Genomic DNA, 26,257 nt, shown 5'->3' with positions numbered 1-26,257 from the left:
ATAAAGATAAAGAAATATTTATTAGCGCAAAGGTAAGTACATAGTAAGGACGATCAATATTTACAACACAACATTTAATTGAGCTAATAGGTCCTCACTCAGCTTGATGTCCCGATGTGAGTCCTAGGACACACAACGTGACGCTGATTTTCAGTGAGGCCTGCTAAAACTAAAACTACAACTAAAACTAAATCTAAAGCTAGACAACACTAACATCCAAGATAACATAGCTAAATCTTTTTGTAATAAATAACTAAGTATTGGTACTTTATATAAATAATGGCAAACTTAACTTTATATAATTATGTAGAACGTACTCTGTGTATTATTTTGTGTGTGTAGGAGTGTGTGTGTATGACGTGTGTGTGCGTTGGCACGGTTGCCTAAGTGCTACGCTTTTTGTTTATCCAGCAGAAAAATTTTAAGTTTGGCTTTGAAAGAGACGACCGACAAAGAGTTTCTTACTGGAGGTGGCAAATCATTCCAGCACTTTGTGGCAGCAAAACGGAAGCTGCCACGAAAGGCAGCCGTGCGGTGTGTTGTGACGTGTATGAGTCGTGTTGCATGTCTGTGAGCTCGTCGTGAAAAACATATTTTTTCGTAAAGGTATATGGGTTTTCTGTTCTTAATAATACCAAAAAGTAAGGTCGCAAAATGGAGAGATCTTCGAGAGGCCATGTTCATTAGATCATGTCGATTTAAATACGGAGTCACGTGTGCACGTCGGGGAATGGGGAAGCAGAAACGGGCACAAGCATTTTGAATGCGTTGCAGCATTTTTTTAGTCCGATCCAGTAAGCGTCCAGAGAGCACCACATCTGCGTAATTAAGCTTCGAGAGTATAAGCGCTTCGCATAGATTAATGCGCATTTCGACAGAAAGATACTCACGGATCTTATACAGCACCTTGAGCCGATAAAAGCAGTTGCGCATTGTCTCCGAGATGTATTTCTCAAATCTCAAGGAGTCATCCATTAGCAAACCTAAATTACGAGCCTCTTTTACTCTATCTAGAAGAGATCCTTTTAAGGTAACTTGAGGACTTTGTCTTTCAGCCATTTCGATTTGTTTTTTCGTACCTAACAACATAAATTTTGATTTGGAAGGGTTTAGTTGTAGACTATTCTGGTCACACCAATTGACTATCTTGGACAAGTCATCGTTAAGTTTGTTTACAGCTACGCTAGTGTCACTTGCTTTGAAGGATATATACAACTGAATGTCATCCGCGTACATTTGATAATTACAATTGTGTATGTTATTAACTAGATCTGCGCTATACAAGCTGAACAGAATTGGTCCTAGGATCGAGCCCTGCGGGACCCCTTTAGTTACAGGTAAAGTCCTTGACAATAACTCAGTGCCATCCTCATCTCTCATCTCAATATGACAAATTTGCATTCTATTCAAATCAGTACGAGTATACTTCACGGAGTCCAAAACTATACGCAAATCAGAAGTCCAAAACTAGAAAAATATAGATAGAGACTATAGAGAGCGATTGCGGGCGCCGGTCGGCTCGAGCGCGAGTACTTGCGCCGCCGGCGTACGCGTCTGTGTGCGTGCGCCACGCGCACACACAACTTTACTATACAGGGCCTCTCTGTGGGTTCCGCCCCCGTCAACGCGACGGCGATAAAGACCTAAAAATCTGAATTCGTGCTTGCCTCCTGTATCGTCTTAATCCTTTAATGATTCCGTTAACGTGAAACTTTAAGTAGACAGGTTTTATGAAGGCCGGTGAGCCCTACAATTTTAAAATTTGCCGCCCTTTATACATGGTGTATATTCTATGCTGTTTCTTCCTATCCTAATAGTTTCAATATCAAGCATACACTATCACTGCACGTTCGCTGTTTATACGCCGAAAGTTGCAACTCAAGTAAATGAAGTAAACAAAACAAACAACCTACCTTCACCTTCATTGCCGGCCGCGGCCGGCCGGCTAACCGAAACAGAAATATACATGAACTTCGTGTGAAAAAGAGACAGCGAAAGGCGGCTCGTGCGTCGGCGAAAACGTTCGGCTCTGGCGCTCGCTACAGTCGCTATACCTACTCCCGCGCGGCTCGGAACGAAATAATATTGGTTTTAGGAACGCTAAAATTCTGTTCGTTCATTTGAACGTTACTGTAAGGAACTGTTCTTTGAGGGAACGAAATAAGAACCGAAACCGAAATTATTTTGTTCCCACTGAACAAAATTTATAATGAACCGTTCGTTTAGGGAACGATATAAGAACCGTAACCGAAATTATTTTGTTCCCATTGAACAAAATTTATAGGTAACGGTTTAAGAACGATATCAAATGGTATTTGGGAACGGGTTCCGATCCCTGAATGCTACATAAAAATCTGCTATTGTTGTAAAAATCTTTTGAAAATATATGCGGTTAACTAAATAGGCTATTGATAATAATGCTACATCAAAATTAGCTACTGTTGTAAAAATCTACTAAAAATATATGCGAGTAACAAAATATACCATCGATATTAAACGCTACAACAAAATACGCTATCGCGGCAAAAAGGATTTTGTGATTTCGAGGTATACGACTAACAAATGTTCGAGAAGTGGTTCATTATACGCCAGGTCGAAACTTCGGAGGCTCATCTGTACTGAAAAACGTCGTACGATACACGTGCAAAAAGGAAATTCGTAACTCGTGTCGATTTAAAACACTTCCTTCGGTCGTGTTTTAATTTATCGCCACGTCGTTTCGAGCTTCCTTTTTTACGCACTTGTATCGTAATGTACTATTTCAGTACAAATGGTATTTTTTCATCGTACTAGTGCAATAAGTAAGCCATTTTTTGTCAGGTCGAAACTTCAGAGGGCCATCTGTACTGAAAAACGTCGTACGATACACGTTACGTATCGATTTACAACACTCCCTTCGGTCTGTTTTAATTTATCGCCGCTCGTTTCAAACTTCGTTTTTTCCACATTTGTATCGTAATGTAAAGCAAGAGGATCGAGAACTCAGCTTTCAGACAACAAAAAAAAAACTAAGTCTAAATCGGTTCATCCGTTCAGGAGCTACGATGCCACAGACAGACAGACAGACAGACAGATAGACAGACATACAGAAAGACATACAGACAGACACGTCAAACTTATAACACCCCGTCGTTTTTGCGTTGGGGGTTAAAAACCAGCCTTAAACCACCACTTTGTTTCAGCACTGAGCGCGGCGTAGGCGCCTCCTTCCTTCAACCCTTCCACTGCGTGCAATGCAAGCTGTGCCGCAAGCTGCTGGACGGCGATGAGACCGCTGAAGTCCACCTGAGGACCTGGAGACACCACCAGCTGTTCACTCGCCTGCTGACCCAGCAGCAGGAGGCTAAACAGGTGATATAGCCCTTCCTCTTTGAGCAATGTAAGCTATAGATGATGAGTCTGCTGGAGTGCACCTGAGAACCTGGAGACACCACCAGCTGTTCACTCGCCTGCTCACCCAGCAGCAGGAGGCTAAACAGGTGATATAGCCCTTCCTCTTTGAGCAATGTAAGCTATAGATGATGAGTCTGCTGGAGTGCACCTGAGAACCTGGAGACACCACCAGCTGTTCACTCGCCTGCTCACCCAGCAGCAGGAGGCTAAACAGGTGATATAGCCCTTCCACTTTGAGCAATGTAAGCTATGGATGATGAGACTGCTGGAGTGCACCTGAGGACCTGGAAACACCACCAGCTGTTCACTGTGTATTATATTTAAATTACAAAAAAAATGTATCCGAACTCTATGCGGAGCAGAATTTTTAGCGCCTTGTAAGTCTTTGTTTCAATCCAAACGTATACTGCCTCTTCCGTCACTTTATATTTTTGAAATGTGTATCTTTATTAAGAAACATATGTCGTTTTTTGAAATTATCACAACCAACTCCAAACGTGGAACACATAGAACTAAATTGCTTTTACCTATGACTAAATTAGCGTTATCCAGGAAAAACGTTTACTGTATGGCTATCAAATTATTCAATATCCTATCTGATGACATTAAAGAATTACACCCATTGGTTTTCAAAAAGACATTGTTTAATCATTTAATTGAAAATTGTTATTACTCCATTGATGAATATGTAATAAATTGTAAATTATAATCAATTATTTAATACTAATTATTTATTGTAAATTCAAATTAAATGTTTATATATAATTAATTTATTGTCACTGTTGCGAGCTATGCTGTTTTGGAAATGTTTTATGTACAGAACTGCATGAATAATTATAGTGCGTAAGACTAGTATACATCTTGTATATAGTTAGTTAAGTTTTGTTAGTTCATAAGTAAACAATATTTGTACGCCTGTCGGGGCAAAACAAGAATCGTGCTGTGGATATTTTTCTGAACACCTATGTATATACGCTTGTTTTATGCAAATAAAATAATCATTCATTCATTCATTCATTCACTCGTTTGCTGACCCAGCAGCAGGAGGCTAAACAGGTGATATAGCCCTTCCACTTTGAGCAATGTAAGCTATAGATGATGAGACTGCTGGAGTGCACCTGAGGACCTGGAGACACCACCAGCTGTTCACTCGTTTGCTGACCCAGCAGCAGGAGGCTAAACAGGTGATATAGCCCTTCCCCTTTGAGCAATGTAAGCTATGGACGATAAGACTGCTGGAGTGCACCTGAGGACCTGGAGACACCACCAGCTGTTCTCTCGCCTGCTGACCCAGCAGCAGGAGGCTAAACAGGTGATATAGCCCTTCCACTTTGAGCAATGTAAGCTATGGATGATGAGACTGCTGGAGTGCATCTGAGGATCTGGAGACACCACCAGCTGTTCACTCGCCTGCTCACCCAGCAGCAGGAGGCTAAACAGGTGATATAGCCCTTCCACTTTGAGCAATGTAAGCTATGGATGATGAGACTGCTGGAGTGCATCTGAGGACCTGGAGACACCACCAGCTGTTCACTCGCCTGCTCACCCAGCAGCAGGAGGCTAAACAGGTGATATAGCCGTTCCACTTTGAGCAATGTAAGCTATGAATGATGAGACTGCTGGAGTGCACCTGAGGACCTGGAGACACCACCAGCTGTTCACTCGCCTGCTCACCCAGCAGCAGGAGGCTAAACAGGTGATATAGCCCTTCCTCTTTGAGCAATGTAAGCTATGAATGATGAGACTGCTGGAGTCCACCTGAGGACCTGGAGACACCACCAGCTGTTCTCTCGCCTGCTGGCCCAGCAGCAGGAGGCTAAACAGGTGATATAGCCCTTCCTCTTTGAGCAATGTAAGCTATGGATGATGAGACTGCTGGAGTGCACCTGAGGACCTGGAGACACCAACAGCTGTTCACTCGCCTGCTGACCCAGCAGCAGGAGGCTAAACAGGTGATATAGCCCTTCCACTTTGAGCAATGTAAGCTATGAATGATGAGACTGCTGGAGTGCACCTGAGGACCTGGAGACACCAACAGCTGTTCACTCGCCTGCTGACCCAGCAGCAGGAGGCTAAACAGGTGATATAGCCCTTCCACTTTGAGCAATGTAAGCTGTGGATGATGAGACTGCTGGAGTGCACCTGAGGACCTGGACACACCACCAGCTGTTCACTCGCCTGCTGACCCAGCAGCAGGAGGCTAAACAGGTGATATAGCCCTTCCACTTTGAGCAATGTAAGCTATGAATGATGAGACTGCTGGAGTCCACCTGAGTACCTGGAGACACCACCAGCTGTTCACTCGCCTGCTGACCCAGCAGCAGGAGGCTAAACAGGTGATATAGCCCTTCCACTTTGAGCAATGTAAGCTGTGGATGATGAGACTGCTGGAGTGCACCTGAGGACCTGGACACACCACCAGCTGTTCACTCGCCTGCTCACCCAGCAGCTGTTCACTCGCCTGCTCACCCAGCAGCAGGAGGCTAAACAGGTGATATAGCCCTTCCACTTTGAGCAATGTAAGCTATGGACGATGAGACTGCTGGAGTGCACCTGAGGACCTGGAGACACTAACAGCTGTTCACTCGCCTGCTGACCCAGCAGCAGGAGGCTAAACAGGTGATATAGCCCTTCCACTTTGAGCAATGTAAGCTATGAATGATGAGACTGCTGGAGTGCACCTGAGGACCTGGAGACACCACCAGCTGTTCACTCGCCTGCTCACCCAGCAGCAGGAGGCTAAACAGGTGATATATAGCCCTTCCACGTTGAGCAATGTAAGCTATGGACGATGAGACTGCTGGAGTGCACCTGGGTGGCTAGCCGAATGGCACAAACGCTCACGAAACGCTCACGAAACGAAGCGCTAGTAGATATCTATCTCTATCGCGCTTGCGTATTGGCGCGACAGAGCCAGCGGCGTATCGCTTTCGTTTGGCGTCGGAGAAATGCCATTCGGCTACGGGGCCTGAGGACCTGGAGACACCACCAGCTGTTCACTCGCCTGCTCACCCAGCAGCAGGAGGCTAAACAGGTGATATAGCCCTTCCCCTTTGAGCAATGTAAGCTGTGGACGATGAGACTGCTGCAGTGCACCTGAGGACCTGGAGACACCACCAGCTGTTCACTCGCCTGCTCACCCAGCAGCAGGAGGCTAAACAGATGATATAGCCCTTCCCCTTTGAGCAATGTAAGCTATGGACGATGAGACTGCTAGAGTGCACCTGAGGACCTGGAGACACCACCAGCTGTTCACTCGCCTGCTGACCCAGCAGCAGGAGGCTAAACAGGTGATATAGCCCTTCCTCTTTGAGCAATGTAAGCTATGGATGATGAGACTGCTGGAGTGCACCTGAGGACCTGGAGACACCACCAGCTGTTCACTCGCCTGCTCACCCAGCAGCAGGAGGCTAAACAGGTGATATAGCCCTTCCACTTTAAGCAATGTAAGCTATGGATGGTCCCTTCCAGTGTAAGCATTGTAAGAAATTTCTACCTGACAATAATAGGCTAGTTTCCTAGTAGTCAAATCAGCTTCTTTTTATGAATTGTCAAAACGATTTTCTAATATGGAATTACTATGAAATACTGATGAGTGACGTCACGGTCAATTCATTTACTTTATATTTTTCTCTTTGACTTATTAAATATAAATTATGTCTCAATATAACTACTGTCCATATTTTTCTTCTAGTGATGTGGTGCTTAATTTCGTGTACTGCATAAAATATTTCATTTTAAGTATAGTAAACTAGCCTATTGTACTACTTTGCGAACGAGTGCGGGAAAAAACACCAAATGTACTTGAAAATAACTTATTTTCTGCAACTGGTTGGGCTACACTAAGATCTATCGATCTTTAAAATGTTTATTTGAAGTCTCGTTTGGTCACAGTATGGACTCCGCGCGAACGCAAGTTGTATCCGTTGTGACCTTGTAGCATGACTGTCTTAATACTGAACCTCATCTTATTTTCACAGCAAGCAGCGGAAGTAGAAGCCGAGAAGGCCGAGCAAGAGTCCAACAAGCGCAACGCCAAACCCGAGGAGAGCGGCAACTGGAAGCGGCGCCGCACTTCCGAGAACGGACACGAGAACGGTTTAGAAGAGGACGTCTGTATGAAGGGTGAGTACGTTATATTATGTTGCCATGGCAACGAGTTACAGTCTAATAAGCGTTGCCAAATCCGAGGAGAGCGGCAACTGGAAGCGGCGCCGCACTTCCGAGAACGGGCACGAGAATGGCTTAGAAGAGAACGTGTGTATTGTTATACTCAGCCACGACATTGGTCTAAGCGCGGCAGCGGTGAGCGGCGGCCATACATTGGAGCGAGACACAGCGATGTGACTTTTCATTCGCACGTATGGCTGCCGCTCACCGCTGCCGCGCTTAGAACAATGTCGTGGCTGGGCCGTTACAGTCTCATAAGCGTTGCCAAATCCGAGGAGAGCGGCAACTGGAAGCGGCGCCGCACTTCCGAGAACGGTTTAGAAGAGGACGTCTGTATGAAGGGTGAGTATGTTATATTATGTTGCCATGGCAACGAGATGGGCTACAGTCTAATAAGCGTTGCCAAATCCGAGGAGAGCGGCAACTGGAAGCGGCGCCGCACTACCGAGAATGGACACGAGGACGATTTAGAAGAGGACGTGTGTATGAAGGGTGTGTACTATGCTTGTATGAGTGAATTATGACAGGTCGACTGTTCGCGTTTTTGACAGGCGATAACTGTGAGGTAACCGCGAGGCGGGCAGCGAGAGTGGCAATACTGTACGATAGTACTGTTTATTATACTGTCCTAAAACGGAGGACGCTGGTTCGAATCCAGCTTTGGACACTTGAGAGGCCTTGGTATTTTTTTTTTCTTAGGTGTATGACATTTCAGTTAACACATTATTTGCAAAAAGGTAAATTTATTTCTATTAGAGATTTCTTGTAGTTAATAATAGATGCTGATACGCAATAATGTGTCATCCCACATGCATTTCGCAATATGTCAACTCAATAATTCGATGATTAAAGTTGACACTCGTGAACGGGTGCCGTCTGTGAAGACCGGTCTGTTTAAGCTTTCTGGGGCTGTTATAACTTAGTAACTTTAATTCTAATTTTTATTAAATTAGGACACTTTGTTCGGTTGTCGTTGTCGTTTGTTTCCTTTCTTTTAGTGAATATTTTAAATATATGATTTTGACTCTTGGAGACCATATACATCTCTAAGGAGAATTAGATTAAGTATACATTTTATCTTTAGTTGTGACATTTAGAGTCATTTGCACCTCTAAAGTAATTTTAGACTTTTTTTTGTATTTGTACTTTTTATATTTAGTGTAGTTCTTGGTTGTAATTCGACATTTAGAGACCTTCTACATCTCTAATTAATTGTATAGAGTTAACTTTAGTTAGAACTTAGAATTAGTATATAATAGTATCAATTGTAATTTCAAATCAATTTTAAATATTTTCTAAATACGTACATGTGACGTAAAAGTGAACCTGTGGCCTATTTGCTGAATAAATTATTTTGATTTTGATTTTTGATTTGATTTTGACATTTTATTGCCAAATTCATGCGGGATAACACATTATTGCGTATCAGCATCCTGCTGATTTATAATATTGTTGTAGATGAGCTCGACGGCGAAGCTGAAGGCGGCGCGGAGCTGCCGCCGGACGACGCGCTGGAGGACTGGGAGCAGAGCGTCGATGAGATCTTGCAGGATGAACGTGAGTTACTGTATTCGTTTAATAGTACATTGTGCAACAAGGGGAGGAAGTTGAATATTACCACAGAATATATAATAGTACAAGTACAGAAGGCTCACTCCTTTGAAGTTCACAAAAAGCCGCCATTCCAAATTTTTACCTACATTAACAAACGGACCGCACGCGTGTAGCCGACATTGAATTCTATTGCGCCGCGCAAAGGTCGTCGCCACTAAATAGGCCGCGAACTCGCGGCCGCCGGCATGTACTTGTAGCGCGGCGATAGGATCGCGGAGTGAGCCGCCCCTGATATTACTAACGAGAGTAAGTTAAATCTCGACGGCTTGCCGGAGCGATTTAAAGACTCGAGTTAGTAATATTCATACTCCCCGAGTTACACACAATGTTTTTCATCACACTCGCAATGTAAAAAATATGTAAATAGATGTAAAAAAGTACGGAACAAGAAATTTCATTATTCCCTTGGGAGAACGATTTTTCTATAACTCAAGCTCCGCTTGCGTGCAATAGCACATTTGAAGTGCGAGTGTGATGAAAAATTTATTGATTGTTTGAGTTGATAGGGCTAAGATTGTAATATTAAAAGTTAAATTCATGTCAGTAAAAGAGAGTGCAAGTTTCTAGTGGGTCGGCAACGCGTATGTGACACTATGAGTTGCAGGCGTCCATAGGTTACGGTGATCGCTTTTCATCAGGCGGAACGTATGCTTGTTTGCCACCGACGTAGTATAAAAAAATGTTAATTGGATAGTTAGGAATACTATTGTAATTCATGCTAATATTATAAATGGGAAAGAGTGTGTCTGTTTGTTTGTCCGTCTTGCACGGCAAAACGGAGCGAAGAATTGACGTAATTTTTTCAGTGGAGTTGAAAGGATGGAGAGTGACATAGGCTACTTTTGTCTCTTTCTGACCATCGACTTTCCTAAAATGGGGGGTGGAAGTTTGTGTGGAGCATTCCGCAATTTTTGAATTTAAAGCGAGCGAAGCCGCCGGCACAAGCTAGTGTTTAATAAATCGTTCAACATTTAGGTCAGAACGTGGGGTCGGTCGTGTTGTGTTTTCATTTTACTGTTTGAAATAGAAATTTTATTCGTAAATGCACACATAAAAAAGAAAAATATGACATAAAAAGGAATGGTATAATTTCAGTAAATTTCTGGTCGATATCGGAACATCGCTTCAATTGTTTTTGCTAATCGAGCTGCGATCGGATGATACGTATTCTTCGATCATTTGTTTTTGATCGCGTTTGAGACGATATAATTAAATCATTCGACAGGTACCGATCAGGAGCAAAACAACGAGGAGGATAACAATGAGCCCGAAGAGGAAGAATCTCGCGAGGAACCGCCTCAGGAGCAGTCTCCGCCGCCGGCGCCCGCCGCCGCCGACAAGATCGACCCGCCCGCGCGCGCCTCGCCGCGAGCCTCGCGCGCGCGCCGGGGACGGTACTAGCCCGGCTCCTCGCACCGCACTGCCCGCCACACGACACATCTTCACGACAACCACTGTCCCGACAAGATGCCGATCATGTACACTCCGTAGACAACTCGTAATCCATTAAAATTGTACAACCTAACCACAAAATTAAAATTTTGAAAAAAACCCCGACCGCGACATAGTAGACCGAGTTTCATGAAACATGGCCAAGAACACTCCCGACTAACAGCTTTCAGAAAAAAAAAACTAAAACAAAATCGATTCATCTTTGGGAACTACGATGCCACAGACGGACACCACACACATACATACAGCCAGACAGACACGTCAAACTTATAACACCCCGTCATTTTTGCGTCGGGGGCTAAAAATGAGACCTCAAAAGCCTCCTATCGACAGACCCCTCCCCCACGCCCACAGTCGTCGAGAAGACTAATGACTACACCGCAACATACTCTTTGAATTACACGACCACTTTCGCTCACGACGACCACTGTCCGGCCAAAGTGCAGTCGTCAACACTTTATAAAAAATGAAATCTCAAAAACTGGCAGGTAAAGAACAGACCGGCTGAGAAGTTGGAACCTCGCGTACCTCACCGTGCGCCGCGAACGCTAGTAGCTCACACTAGCCACTAGGTCACACCACAGTCACCACACTACCGCTCTGCATCACGCTAACCGAGTTAAGCGCTACGTACTAAGGTGGGTCACTCTTGTATGGAGAATAAATAAATATTGGGGACACCTTACACAAATCAACTTAGCCCCAAACTAAGCAAAGCTTGTACTATGGGTGTTAAGCGACGATATACATACTTAAATAGATAAATACATACTTATATACATAGAGAACATCCATGACTCAGGAACAAATATCTGTGTTCATCACACAAATAAATGCCCTTACCGGGATTCGAACCCAGGACCGTGGCTTAGCAGGCAGGGTCACTACTGACTGAGCCAGACCGGTCGTCAAAAAAAAGTATTATATTTTCATTGGGTCACAGTTACTAAAATATGGCAAATGATGTCAATAAATAGTATTTGGAATTCATCTTCTGCCTCGGGATTAGGGAATGCAGCTAGAACCGAAAACCGAGTATCGGTTTTTTTTCGGTGAAACTCGAAACCGATTCGAATTTCGGTTTATAACCGAGTTTTTGTTACCTTCAGGTAAATTGTTAAATAAAACAGATTTTTCGCTTATATCGTGTGTTTATGGACTTTGTAAACACAGTATATAAATAAAAATCACATAAGACGATTTGTTGACTGCTGGGACCACTTTTTCTTAGGAATTGGTGAAGATTATTGCTTTGAAAAGTATATCTGAAGTTCAATCGACATGAACAATTTAAGAATGTAACGTAAGTGATGTTACATATTTTTTTATGTTAGACGCAGCATGTTCCGATGTAAAATGGTATGAAAAGACACTATTTTCAACTCTCTGAGAACGAATTTCATCTATAATTTTATTGAAATGATGAAAGTAATCGTTTTTAACCCATTCAGGGCCAGCAACTCAGCCTATGAGTCATGGCGGAACAGTTCCGCAGGGCCGATGACTCGCATGTGAGTCCTGAATAAATTCTGATTTAAACATAAACAAAACGAAATATAACGTAATAATGTAAGTATAGTTTGAGCTAACAACCATTTTCATAAGGTAATAATGGAAAAGAAATTCTAAACATGTTTTTTTTAGTAAAATGGGGTCGAGAATATTCAAGTTTGGTTTACTATAAGTGTAATATAGTCAATATTCTGAAATTCGAGATACATACGTGTTCTAAGCAAATGGATGCATCCACATTTCAAAAATATAAATAATATATATATGCCTGAAGTTATAGACCCGACTCAAGGTATGGGTCACCGTGGCCTGGCGCTACTTGTAAAATCTACACATATTTTCATAGCACGCAAAAATAAACTTTATTGCATTGTTTTAAAGCTTATTTTATGCCGAAATTCGTTGCAAATTATACCATTTTACAACGGATTACTGTTTGGATGGCAGCAAGCAACATTTCTAAGAACCAAACTTATTACCATGCTATATTTTTTTGTTTCATTACAAAAACAGGGCAGTTTAAACAGTCAGAAACTAAATAGTAATTATTGTATTATCATAAAAGTGTGTGACAAATATTTACAAGACAAGTTTTTTTCTAAACATTTGCGTGGTGTTTATAACAGTTTTTAAGTGCTCTATTGTTTCTATTATAATGACGTTTACCACAACAAAGATCATGACAGGCCACATGTAAGATTATCGGTGACACTTGGCCAATAAACAATGAATGCACCTGAGCGGCGGCGGATTAAGCGGTCATCTCATCTTTCACGTGGTATTTTTGACAAAAACTCAAGAAATTATTTTTCCCATCCCCTCTATTAGGATGTATTTTAGAGTAATATGGGAAATTCTATTTAGTCACGATTTATTCGTTGGCGACTTTATACTCGTCCCAGTGCTCTTCAGTGATTTCGTATTTTGTGATTTTTGTGACCTTGGCTATGGATGACTAGAAATATACATTGTTCAAAATTCTACCTACCTAACCATATATATTTAAAAGATATGTTTCTCCCCCCTCGCGCCTCGCCCCGCCCGCGCGGCCCTCTAACTAGTTGTTGACACCTGACAGACTGTTATAAGGCATGTGCGAGAACGGTTGTGCTTCCTTGGTGAATTGTGGGCCCCGGCCAATCCTGCCTGCGGTTCCTGACTCCCGGAGAGAAGGTTAGTGCATGTCTTGGACCACCTTGACAGATTTTTTTTTTATTTTGCCCCCTCTTGTCCGTTCATAAACATACATAATCACGCGCTAAGTTGCGGAATTTCATTATAAATATTTTTTAAATACTTTTCTGAACCGTATTACTAATTAATTATATGAGAATAACAGCATCCTCTTGACAATCATATATTTCTGGTCAGACTATAAAATGTTAATTCTTACAAATAGCAACAAATTAGTAAATGGATTTATTTTGAATATGAACAGAAAACAGTTGGTTAGTAAAAATGTTGCATATGATTGTTCAACTGGCCGGATTCATAAGCGGCAATTTATTTTGCGTTCGCGCCAGGCCAGAGACCCATGAGCTGAGTCACGCGTTTTAGCTAAAAACGGTTTGTATGGTGGCCCGGCGTGATGTGTACGCTCGACAGTCCTTGGCCATGAATGGGTTAACCCCCGACGCAAAAACGACGGGGTGTTATAAGTTTGACGTGTCTGTCTGTCTGTTTGTCTGTCTGTGTGTGTCTGTCTGTGGCACCGTAGCTCCCGAACGGGTGAACCGATTTCGATTTAGTTTTTTTTTGTTTGAAAGCTGAGTTAGTCGGGAGTGTTCTTAGCCATGTTTCATGAAAATCGGTCCACTATGTCGTGGTCGGGGGTTTTTTCAAAATTTTAATTTTGTGGTTAGGTTATGGCATCTTTTGTGTCCTGGTGAGTTCTTTTATTTTTAACCGATTTCCAAATATCAATGGAGGAGTAAAATGAAATAAATATACTATAAAAAGAAAAAAAAATACCAAGGCCTCCAAGTGTCCAAAGCTGATTCTAAGAGATCAATGGATGAGGTTATCAGTTCATCTGTATTTTTTTAAATATTTGTTATGCGATATCTCCCTCAACTCAGAACCGATTTTTTTTTATCGAATTTATATACAGTTTGGTCCTATTTTTATCAAGTGGTGTCCAGTTCTGATGATGGGATCTTGGAGAATTCAAGGAAACTCTTCAAATCTTAAAGGTAAACTGATTTTCGTTTGCTAAGAACGTTGGGGTTTTAAGCCACATTCTGGTAAAGCTCGTGTTTTGGTGGCGGGCTCCATTAAGAATCAAGGGAACTCTTCAAATCTGAACGGCACACCAATAGTGACTTTTGTATCTTTATCAGAAAAGGAATAACATTAAAAAGAATGGCATTTGATGAAGTGGAATCGCTGATGATGATCAGAAAGAAACTCTTAAAGACGCATGGCATATGATAGTTGATTTGTTTTCTTCGTTATGTTTGTTAAGCATGTTGGGTTTTCAAGACGTAATTTTGTTAAGCTCGAGTTCTAATAATGGGATTCATGAGGAATCCAGGGAACTCCATAAACCTTAACGGTATACGTGTATTGTCTTTTGTATTTTTATTAAATAAAACAGTCACTTTTGATGAAGTGGAAAAGATAAGCTCCTTTAAAACTTTTTTATATGATTGTTAAACAAGTTACCCGATTGGCTTCGACCTGGACCTGGACCCAGACCCGACACCGCATCCGCAAAACTTTACTTTTAGTTAATTTTACCTACAGTGTCTCCGCAAAAGAAAAAAAAGCCCCGAAATTTCTTCTTTCATCCTACAATTGCGTGAAAATAGCATAATATTATGTTACAATTACAAATCTCTTAAACACCGTTCAGTTGCCTTTTATAAAATATCAGATATTTGACGTATTAGATGAATCTTGAACAACTAAGTACCTACTACAAAAACAAAATGTTCGTTAGAAGTTCAAAAAGCGCTGGTGGCCTTGTGGTAAGAGAGTGCGAACGCGAACCCCGGTTCGTTCCAATGAGTTCATATGTGCGAAAAATGTCATTTGATATTTACCAGTCGCTTCTCGATGAATTAAAACATCACGAGGAAACCGGAATAATTCCAATAGGATCCTTCCGGATGGAAGGTGAGACGGCAAAGGCTTTCAAAAAGCTAGTGCATGTGCCAAATCTTGGGATTAGTTGTCAAAGCGGACCCCAGGCTTCAATGAATGCCGCGACAAATACCGGGATAATGCAAGGAGGACGATGATGGTTGTTAGAAGTTCAAACAACAATTACCTACAAGTAATTTGAAAAAGTAAAGTGATCACTGTAATTTGAAATATTTGAACAAGTAATCTACATTGGCTTTACGTCAGTTTCTATGTGAGAATTTGCATCTTAACTAATGTATTTAGTATTTTTATTAAAAAATCCTTCAACGAAAAAACTCGAGTTTAACTCGGTTGAAAACCGAGTTTCAAATCGGTGAAAACCGGACGGTTTTAACCGAAACTCGGTTTTTTCACTACTCGGTTGCATTCCCTACTCGGGATCCACTTAAAAGTTTTTATTTAATTTTTAGTACATTTTGTACGATTCGGGAAGTATGTCTGTATTAACTTCTAATTTAAAATTTTGCTATAAAGATACCATTATTGGCAACGTTATAGCATGCTAAGGTTCAAATAAATAAATAATAAAAAAAAACTCAAAAAGTGACAACTTTTACACACCCTGTTCCATACAAAATACAAAAAATTCAACTGAAATCCGGAGGCAAGAAATGAAACAAAAATTAAAAAAAAATCGTGCAGTAATTGAATTGCAAAATGGCACCTTTTTGTGATTGTACCCCCTAAAAAAATAAAAAGGAAAAATGATCCACCCTACTACATACGCTCTCACGAACACCAGTGTCCAACCGAGATACCAATCATTTACATAATATAAAAATTAATACAGTACAATAAGTAACTCGTATTATCCATCCTCACAAGTGACTCACATTATTGTTCACATCTCATTTTCAAACTGTCATTGTTTTAAAATAATTTTTAAAAAATAAGCAAATATGTTATTTACTAATTTACCTTGCAAAAAAGCTTATAGCAAAAACCTGCAAGTTTTTTAAAAATAATTATGTAAAAAACTACTGCACTCACTCTTAACCCTTAAATGCATAGTGATGTATATATGCATTATGCATTTTTGACTTTCTTGACAGCATGTCAAAATTTAAATTTGAATAAATCTTTGTCAAGGTCATGCATTTAAGGGTTAAAGTAGATTAGATAAAATAAGCAATTTGATTTTCAATACAAATAAGAAAATGTGGTTTCAGAAAAGGGTCCTTATGATGATACATTAGGTTAATTATACTATTTGATTTTATTAAAAAGTATAGCTATCCGTTTTAAAGTAGTTTTAAAACTAAATATAACTGTAGTTAGGTATGTCTATACTTTTGAAGAGATTTAGTTTATACAATTTGAATAAAAACAATGATATTAATTTATGTATCTTCCATATTTCGTATGTACTACCTCCAAGAATGTTTTTAGTACAGTAAGGATGTAATCACATCTGCATCGATTTGCATCTTATAAAATGGGATATAGCTCGTAGTATGAACATACACGTCTTCGTACTAACGAGCGATTTCTTATACAGATGCGAATATATGTGGTTACTGGTTAGTGTGGTTACACCCTAAAAGAATAGGCTAGTTTCCTATACTTAAAACAAAATATTTATATTGTGGTTCGAATTAATATCCATATACTTTTTGGTCTAAGTACCTATATAAATATATATTTTATGAGTATTTGTTTATTTATTATTATATTATTATATATGTATATATTGGTGTGTTAATGTAATTGTATATGTATATATTTGTTACCATGTGTATACAAAATTTGCATTTAATTCTTTTAGTGGTTGTACATTTTTGAATTCGTCACTCATCGTTAATTCGCTTCTACTCATTTCCTCAAAGGTTGACTGGAAGAGATCCCATTAAGGGATAAGTCCGCCTACATTGTATATTACTGACTCTGTAACTGTGTCTCTTTTGTTTCCTTTATGTACAATAAAGCTTATACATACATACATACATATTTTATGCAATGCACGAAATAAAGAACCACATCGTCACTACTTTTAAAAAATCTCGTATCTCACGCTGTTCCTCAAAGTTAAAACGCAGTAAGTCTATATGCATTCCATACATACTTACTACAATTTTCTTTTCATTGACAGACGAAGATACAAGTTTTTTTAAAAGTAGTGACGACATAATTAGAAGAAAAATATGGACAGTAGTTATGTTTAAACATAATTTCTATTTAATAAGTCGAAAAGAAAGATATAAAGTAAATGAATTGACCGTGATGTCACTCCTCAGTATATCATAGTAATTCCATATTAGCAAATCGTTTTGACAGTTCTTAAAAAGAAGCTGATATGGCTAGTAGGAAACTAGCCTGTTGAGAGCTGCCAGCCTAGCCAAAATGACAATCGTTGACGCTAAACGCCGATCGAAACGACGTCTGACTCTGTCGCGCCAATATGGAAGAGCGACAGAGATAACTAGATAACAATATTATCGTAAGCGTTTGTGCATTCGGCTACGTACCCTGGAGGGCGATTTTTGAATCTCGCATACGGGATTTTGCCACTAAAATACCGGTTGAAAACGGTGACTTGCCTATTATTTTCAGTGTCAATTTTCTGAATTCGAACGCGTGAGACTCAAAAATCGGCCCGCTGGTTTTGAATTACGAAATGTATTGATTTTGGTTGAATATTTACGATATGGATGAAATAATTATTTCGCTTTCATTGTATTCATTTCGTACTTATTGTAGTGCTTAGTGTAAGGGAACTTTCTCATTGTAAACATTGTTTAATCTAATACATTACAATTTGTCAATTATAAGAAGAGTTTTATTTTAACTTTATACAGTTTGCACTTCCATTACTATGTGGGAACATATTACATCGATCACTAATCCGCGCGGGGGGTTAGCATCCATTTATGTTCCCACAACATTTTACCATTCCGATTTAACCATTGTCTGTAGAACACGTAATAAATAATTAATACTTTATATTATTTTATTGAGTCACCACACTCACCACACTCCAAAACCATCCTAGACCTTGAGCGTGCGGCCTTAAGTCGCACAACTACATAATCTTGGTTGACTGGCATTAAGTCTGCCATTTGTGCTTTTTTGTATTCTGCAATAACAAGATAATATTCTGCAATAAAGTTTAAATAAATAAATAATCTTAAGAGCCGACACATAACAAGACTGCATCTCGTTCCCGGCTGCAACTTATATGAGAACTGCAGTATGAGGACTCTCGGCTAGAATGCGCCAACTTAATTTTGCCTTTACTAACGCGAAGCGTCAATAGGCACTTTACAGGAAACTGCGCAGAGGACGCCACCAGCACAAATTGGACCATAATCGCGAAAACCAAAGAGGATCGAGCGCATCCCAAAGGTGTAATTCCATCTAGGCCACCGTACCTTTTTCTGTATGGTACTGAGGTACGTTTTTTTCTTAGACTATCTGTCTATACGGAGTTGTATGTCTTTGGCGAAAACAGATTTACGCCATCTATTAAATACTTCGAGCGGCTTATCGCAAATTAAGAACCCATTTGGGAATAGAGTCAAGCAGTCCAAGCTTTTAGCTGTACACCTAGATGACGCTGTACTTGGTAATTTGGCTACTCGTCGCTAGATGGCACTATGATGCACTTTTCTTATTTTACAAATTTTATAAAACTGTGATGTTGAAACTACACATAGCGGATATCTTGTTGTCTTATATTTAAAATTGAATTCTGAGCGAAGATACAAGGTAATTAATAAACCTACCCCTTGTTATTTTTATATATACCTACATAATAATGTACTCGTAAATGCCACACCACTTGGCTGTATTACATGGCGTGTAATTTAAAAGATACAATAAAATTAAGCACCTAATAAAAGGTTAATAAGTGAAGCTTACTTAACACATTCACTTCCAGTAGGCATGGTTTTGTACGAAAATGACCACAAGGTATGTGTGCTCCCAGTGAATGTGTTAATTTGTAGTTATTGATATCAGTCCTATCGTCCTTAGGTAAGCACATACCTAGTTGTTTTATATAAAAACCCTCAACAAACTACACAATGCAACCCCCAACTATTCATCACACAAACCATCTAAATAAAATAAACTTTCCCAACAAACAAAAGTAGCGACCGGCACTCAACTTCCTTCCCTAGTCTCCCTCGCAAATTAGTATCGTCGCCTTGGGCTCATCATAATTACCCCTATAAGCTTTTTACCACTTTTACCCTAAGAAATGGGGAGTATTTTGTGTATGAGGAGAGCTGAACGCCAGTTATGGACGAACAATTTTTGGTAGGTATATATTCTTCATCACACTCGGTCGCAAACGGTGTTATGCCTGCATACTGTACTGATACGTAATTACCTATTTTACCGCCCTAAAGTGAAAACCTGGGTGAGGCCCTCCACGACCTGTCAAAAATTACAAGATGGTGGAAGAATGTTCGAAACTCTCGAAAACATGTGATATATCTTTCGGTTCGAACGCTATCTTAGCTGTATCGTGTCGTGAATAATTTCTCCTTCTTTTGCTCATTAATGTTGTTTAAACTGTAATATCGATAGCTTATTATGCAGTAAACTAATGTTATAGTGCGAAGCTGATGAAGAATTAATCTCGAAACGCGTTTAGTCACTTTTTTGTCGTCAATGGCCGGTAGTTCACGTGCCCTTGTAAAATCTAGCTATCAATTTACAAGTGCCGTACACTGTCGTACTTACCGTACCAAAATCAATAACAATTAGCTTATATCACCTTGACCCTGGCAAAATAGGACCAACCAACGGACTGAGGCCATTTAATTTTACAAAACTTAACTTAATATGTGATATGTTGAAGTTGATCGGAAAAAAATCATTCCATGGCAGCCATGTTGAATTAAAGTTAATCCATTTCAACCAGCAGTCATTTGCCATTTCCATAATTAGACTTATATTGACCGGTATATATACTTACCGTGATTATCTTTTCGATTTTTGTCGAGCTCCCGATATTTCGACGCAGTTGCATGCATCGAAAACTGAAGAAGGCACTAGATGTCAAAGTTGCGTAGATAGCGCGTCATCTACCCTCCTTCGCTGCCAATATACTTAAGTCTAATGAAATAACCGTGAATAATTCAAAACTCTTATTTCTATCATTTTTCGTTATATTCACCTTTCAAATGGAAAATAATTTACCAACTTTGCTCTACTCCGTTGATTAGCGTACACACAAAACAATTACTTGCCCCGAACTAGTGTTACATGTAGAGAAGGTAGGGTAGGTAGAGTAGGTAGAGATTTTTACGTGACTACTGTCGTATTTAATTAGTGGCATATTAAAAGTGGTTCGCCTTTGAATGTTTTGTATTGAGGGTTATCTTTGAGGTTAATTAACGTCGTGGCTTTGAAAACTTTTATACAAATTCAAACCGATTACTGTACTATTTCTCTTGTCTCGAACACATATAAAATGTACCTTTTACCATAATTGTATGTATGTACTAGTATAGACAAGGGACCACAATCGTTCCCGCCCCGTGGCGTAGGTGTCGTCATTATCACAATAACACTAAAAATAAATAGAGAGAGCTACCTTAATGGGATACAGAGCGCAAGTTACTGACCTCTTGTCTACGCAACCTGCCGGTGTATCATGCTGCCAATTTTATCACTTATCCACGTGGACGTTACTTGCTAAAGCGTGACGGATGCTTTATCCACGCGGATAAGTGATACAATTGGCAGCATATTACGCCGGCTGGCCAGAACACATCTTTCTAGAGTTTTAAAATTTACTAAAACTCGTCGTTGCCATGAAACTATTTGACCACGTGTCCATCCAACGCCCATTATTTTTTTTTCACCACACCGGTCAACCTACTTAAAAATCTATCAATAAGAATCACCCGAACAGTAGGATTACGCCCGAACAGCCAACACTCATGCAGCTTATACTTATAATAGCTTATAGTGCTTTTATAATGGCGGTCGCGTCTTTGAGTTACATTATAAAGGTAAGTGTGTGTTTTGTGGTGTAAATTCAAGCACTATTCATTGAAGGGCCAGCGTTTTAGACGCGCACTGTGCAACGGAGAGAAATAATAAGGAAACTACTACAATAGGCTTTTGATTAGGTATAAATAGCAATGCAAGCACCGAAGAGGTTTCTTAATGGTGTCCCCACACTAGGTTGTTATAAATGTTATACACGGTGTAAGATCAGGAAAGCGAATAGTTTTAACAGCGTATTCCTCATCATATTAGAAGAGTTAAGTGTCATATAAACTTTTCTGGATTTAGCCTACTTTCAGAATTATAAGCATTTAAAAAAATAACAATTACTTATTATTCATTCCATTCCATCCATTTTTCAGGCGATGATGCCGTTATCGGACATAATCTAACTATCCTCGTTGATAGATATCAAAAAATAGTTAGCTTTTAAGTTTGAACATGTGTACGGTTGCCTTCAGCGACGACGACGCGTAACAAAGGGTCTCTCCAAACATACGAGTATCGACTCGGAATCGGCTCTAGCCGACCATAAATCGCTTTTCAGCGACGACGCGTAACAACTGTGTTTTCACATGATCCGATCCGATATCAAAAATCAAAGATGGCGGCTTCAATGTATGGCATATCGGTCCTACATCCAATATCGGATTGTTACGTTACGAGTCGTCGTAACTGAACGCGCTAAGGGTCTTCATATTAACGAGCGATTTTTGGTCGGCTAGAACCGATTCCTCGTCAATAATACCATATAATACTTAATACTTAACCCCTATATTAGAAGCCGTGACGAAATTTGAACCAAACCAAACATTACTCATAATCGCGTTAAGCCAGTCGAGCGATAACTACTCGGATCAGTGGACAAGGGTTTTAGCTTTTATAAGACTGAATAGCTTTATTTCTTTAGAGTAAACACTTACATTTTAACCCGACAGTGTAGAGGGTATATAGTAGTGTGTTTATCACGGTGCTGACACGGGCAACACAATTACCAGCAATTCACACACCATTGCCGCGTTTCTTCAATACGCACCAACTCACTATGGAGCCAAGGCAGCAATGGTATGTGAACTGCTGGTAATTGTGTTGTCCGTATAACAGCACCTTTAGTCTTATGTGTGACACTCTAAAGTCCAAGTACGTGGGTAATTTAATCAGACCACAAAACAGGTACCTATTTATTTATGTATTTATACTTTATTGCACATACAAAAAGTGAGTACAAATGGTGGACCACTGGGTCAAAAACCTATGATTATATTGTAGGTAGATATTTCATAACATAATAGACAATACGGAAAATGCACACCAGAGGGAGTTGTGGAAATCAAGGGGAAAGGCCTTTGCCCAGCAGTGGGAGATTATAACGGACTAACTTAAAAAAAATAGACAATAATAAAACTGATCGGAAAGAGCAAAACGCGAGCGAAGCGTTTCTGTTTCAGCTTAGATATAGGCGAATGGGGGTCAATTCGAAAGTACTAATAAATAAATAAATAGGACATTCTTTCACAGATTGACTGAGTCCCACGGTAAGCTCAAGAAGGCTTGCGTTGTGGGTACCTACTCAGACAACGATATACATAATATACAAATACATAGAAAACATCCATGACTCAGGTACAAATATCTGTGGTCATCACTCAAATAAATGCCCTTACCGGGATTCGAACCCGGGACCGCGGCTTAGCAGGCAGGGTCACTACCCGCTAAGTGAGACCACAGTCGTCTAAATTATCTAATTTACTTATTTATAATTTACATGTACATTTTGCTCGTTACTGTAAGTATTTTATAATACTTGATAATATTATATATTTCTAACACGGTATCCAATATTTCATTGATTTTTTCTTTGAAGTTTTGGTATTTTTATTACTTACTACGAAGTAAAATTTTGACACGATTAAGAACTCCTATGGCCTGGTTCGCTTCATAAATTGAGTTTTGGATTTTGCGCGTACCTACCAATACGCTACCAATTGAATCTAAAGTTACCTACATTTTTAAACGGATTCCAAAACGAACGAGGTTCTAAAAAATCGTGTCGGATGAGTTTTGAACTTCTTATTTTGTAACTCGAGTAGCCTTTACTAAAACCATATTGATCTCAAAATTTCAAGAACTCGACAAAACTAACACTACTTATCTCGCTTCCTTGACCTTATCCAATTTAAAAAAAACATTTCAAGTAAAATACTCTTAGCGCGCGTTATGTATAAAAAAAAATAAGTAAAATCTGCGTGTTAAGTATGTACAAAAGTTGTACAACTTTACTTTAAATGTCGTCAAAATCATCGATGCATAATAATCCTCTCACAATATCTCCGATCATGAGATTAAGGACAAAATCATTCCCAGAAAGTTGCGCAAAAGCATCACATAAACTCATGGCCATAACGTCAAAACAGCCAAAGATTGTTATTTGATTTAGAGCTTAATAAATGAGGAATAAAGTTGGTTTTCGATTGTGGGGTTTGGCATAGAAGATTTGAAGGTATTGAAAACATTGGTGACGGTCTGACGCATGCGTAGAATGCGGAGTTCCAGTGACTATTTTTTTTAGGGTTCCGTGTGGTTTGAAGTAGGTATGAACTTGCTAATTTTTAACCTCCAAATAAGTATGTAGATATATTTATCAAAAAGGATTAAGTTACAGATATAAAATAAAATTAATAGAGTTTATTTCTGTCATCGTTTTATTTACTTATTTATTTATCTATTATTTATCAATATAGATAAATAAATAAGTCCAACATGTCCTCAACTAGTAGTAGAAAAGATTTCAAAATCATATTTTTATTTTCAAAGATTTTCAGTCAAAACTCATAACAATAAAATTGTAGTTAAAAATATAGACGGTCAAGCAAATCTTGTTACAAAAAAAAAGGCTCAATTCAATTATATTATACAGTTGTATGGAACGATAAACCTTCGCCCCCACATTTTTCAAACTTGCAGTCTTTTTTTAGTGACAAGATTTGCTTGATAGTTTATGGTTAGTGATATAATCTAGGTCTCTAGAAGAGCAACATTAAGCCGGCAACAGACAGTCTGAAAAATTCATAATCTGAATTTGGATTTGTATGCAACCTGTCAGTTCAAACTGACACTGACAGATCTGTCAGTGTCAATTTGCATACAAATCTTTTCTAAGATTATGAATTTTTAAGACCGTCTGTGGCGTGCCTTAAAATAAAATATTTACCTAAGAACACCACCCATCTTTCGCGGCGCATACAATTTAATATACGCACTTATAATATTTCTTCTTTTTTTTAGGTACGAAAAATAAATCATTTATTTCACATTAGAAACACAAAAAAAGTACACATTAAAAATAAACTAAACCTAACTTAACCTAGATATGAAATAACACATAAAAAAATATTGGGGGCACCTTACACAGATCAACTTAGCCCCAAACTAAGCAAAGCTTGTATTATGGGTGCTAAGCGACGATATACATACTTAAATAGATAAATACATACTTATATACATAGAAAACATCCATGACTCAGGAACAAATATCTGTGCTCATCGCACAAATAAATGCCCTTACCGGGATTCGAACCCAGGACCGCGGCTCAGCAGGCAGGGTCACTACCGACTGAGCCAGACATTACACAATTAAAACACCAATCTATTATAATATTTTGGTGTTAACTCTCTATTGACCAATTTTAAAACTATACGGAACACCTACACCTAATACCCTCCTCTACACTTTTACTTTTAAATCCCTAGTCTATGGTCCTTATCGGCTCATCGGTGTTGCCAGGAACACTTTCGGTGCCATTATTATTGTAATTCGACACCATGTTTGTCGACTGTTTACGCGGCGAATTAGACGAATTCTTCGTTTTTTGCTTGCTTTAATGCTTAGATACGATTGTGAAAAGTACTGATAGGTTTAAGTAAGTAGTTACGAAGATGTTTGAATTTTTTAATGCTTATATTTATTCAGATAGACAGAGATAAGTACAAAGTTTTACACCATGATTTGACTCAGTTTTTTTTTCTAAAATACATATTATATTTAGGGAATAATTAAGTAGGATTAAGTATGAAACACGGATTTAAAGTTCCACGATTGTTACTTAATATTATTTAACAAAACGGGACTTAATCTCGTATAATTAGTAATTACTTTTTGAAAAATAATCTCCGACTTTTCTAGAACGGTTTTGTACAACCTCGTAGTCCCGGAGAAGACCGATTAAGGGCCAGTTGCGTCAACCTCATTTCGTCATGCAATAGACGTCTACGGAACTTCCCAATCTTCCCATACAATAAAATTTAACTAAGGCTTTAACGGTGACAGGCGGTTTGGTGCAACCGGCCCTAAGTCCCGCATTTTTCATAATTCATAATATAATAAAATAATGCCTTAGTCCGTTTTCACATTATCCGATCCGGATGTCGGAAGGATTTCAATGGAAAAAATCCAAGATGGCGCCTGTAACGTATAATAGGACATCGGTCCGATATCCGATATCGGATCGGATAATGTGAAAACGCACTAATATTGATTGTACTATAGTTATTTGTTAATTTTGTTATACAAGGGGGCAAAGTTGTATTTTAACGCCGAGTGTGGAATTGAAAAACAAGCAAGTGAAAGGATTCTATAGTTGAACCACGAGCGAAGCGAGAATAGAATCCTGAACTTGCGAATTTTTTAACACACGAGAAGTAAAATACATTTGCAACCGAGTGTAACACAAAACTTTTCGCCTCACTATAGCGAGGAAACTACAACGCAAAAATGCGTTTATCACTGCTTCCAGTAGTTCCACAGGTGGTAAATCATCTTTATTACTAGATTCACCTACTTTTATCAATTTTAAAGCAGTTATTTTGACTTTATTCAAAGTCAAATTACTTTACCCACTAGTGGATAAAATGCGTTTTTACCCGCTGGTATTAAAGGACAAAACACGTGTTTCCAACCTAGTGAGGGGAAAAATATATTGTTTTTCAGGTGCTTTTTGCCCGCAGCCGC

At 39.3% G+C, this 26,257-nt stretch overlaps 1 protein-coding gene across 1 annotated transcript in view; it reads left to right on the top strand.

The window, feature by feature from the left end:
* The window catches only part of LOC125238277 (zinc finger protein on ecdysone puffs-like), a 40,646-nt gene extending 29,268 nt beyond the window's left edge, over positions 1-11,378 (top strand). Inside the window, exons 9-12 of the mRNA XM_048145563.1 lie at positions 3,183-3,351; positions 7,374-7,518; positions 9,022-9,120; positions 10,403-11,378. Coding sequence (XP_048001520.1) covers positions 3,183-3,351; positions 7,374-7,518; positions 9,022-9,120; positions 10,403-10,578 — 589 coding nt within the window. The 3' untranslated portion in view covers positions 10,579-11,378. The remainder of the gene's footprint in view (positions 1-3,182; positions 3,352-7,373; positions 7,519-9,021; positions 9,121-10,402) is intronic.
* Positions 11,379-26,257: the final 14,879 nt, after the last annotated feature.

The sequence above is a fragment of the Leguminivora glycinivorella genome, chromosome 23, assembly GCF_023078275.1.
Source record: "Leguminivora glycinivorella isolate SPB_JAAS2020 chromosome 23, LegGlyc_1.1, whole genome shotgun sequence".
Classification (NCBI taxonomy): Eukaryota; Metazoa; Arthropoda; class Insecta; order Lepidoptera; family Tortricidae; genus Leguminivora; species Leguminivora glycinivorella.
The sequence above is the reverse complement of the archived record's forward strand: the minus strand, read 5'-3'. Positions and strand labels throughout refer to the sequence as shown.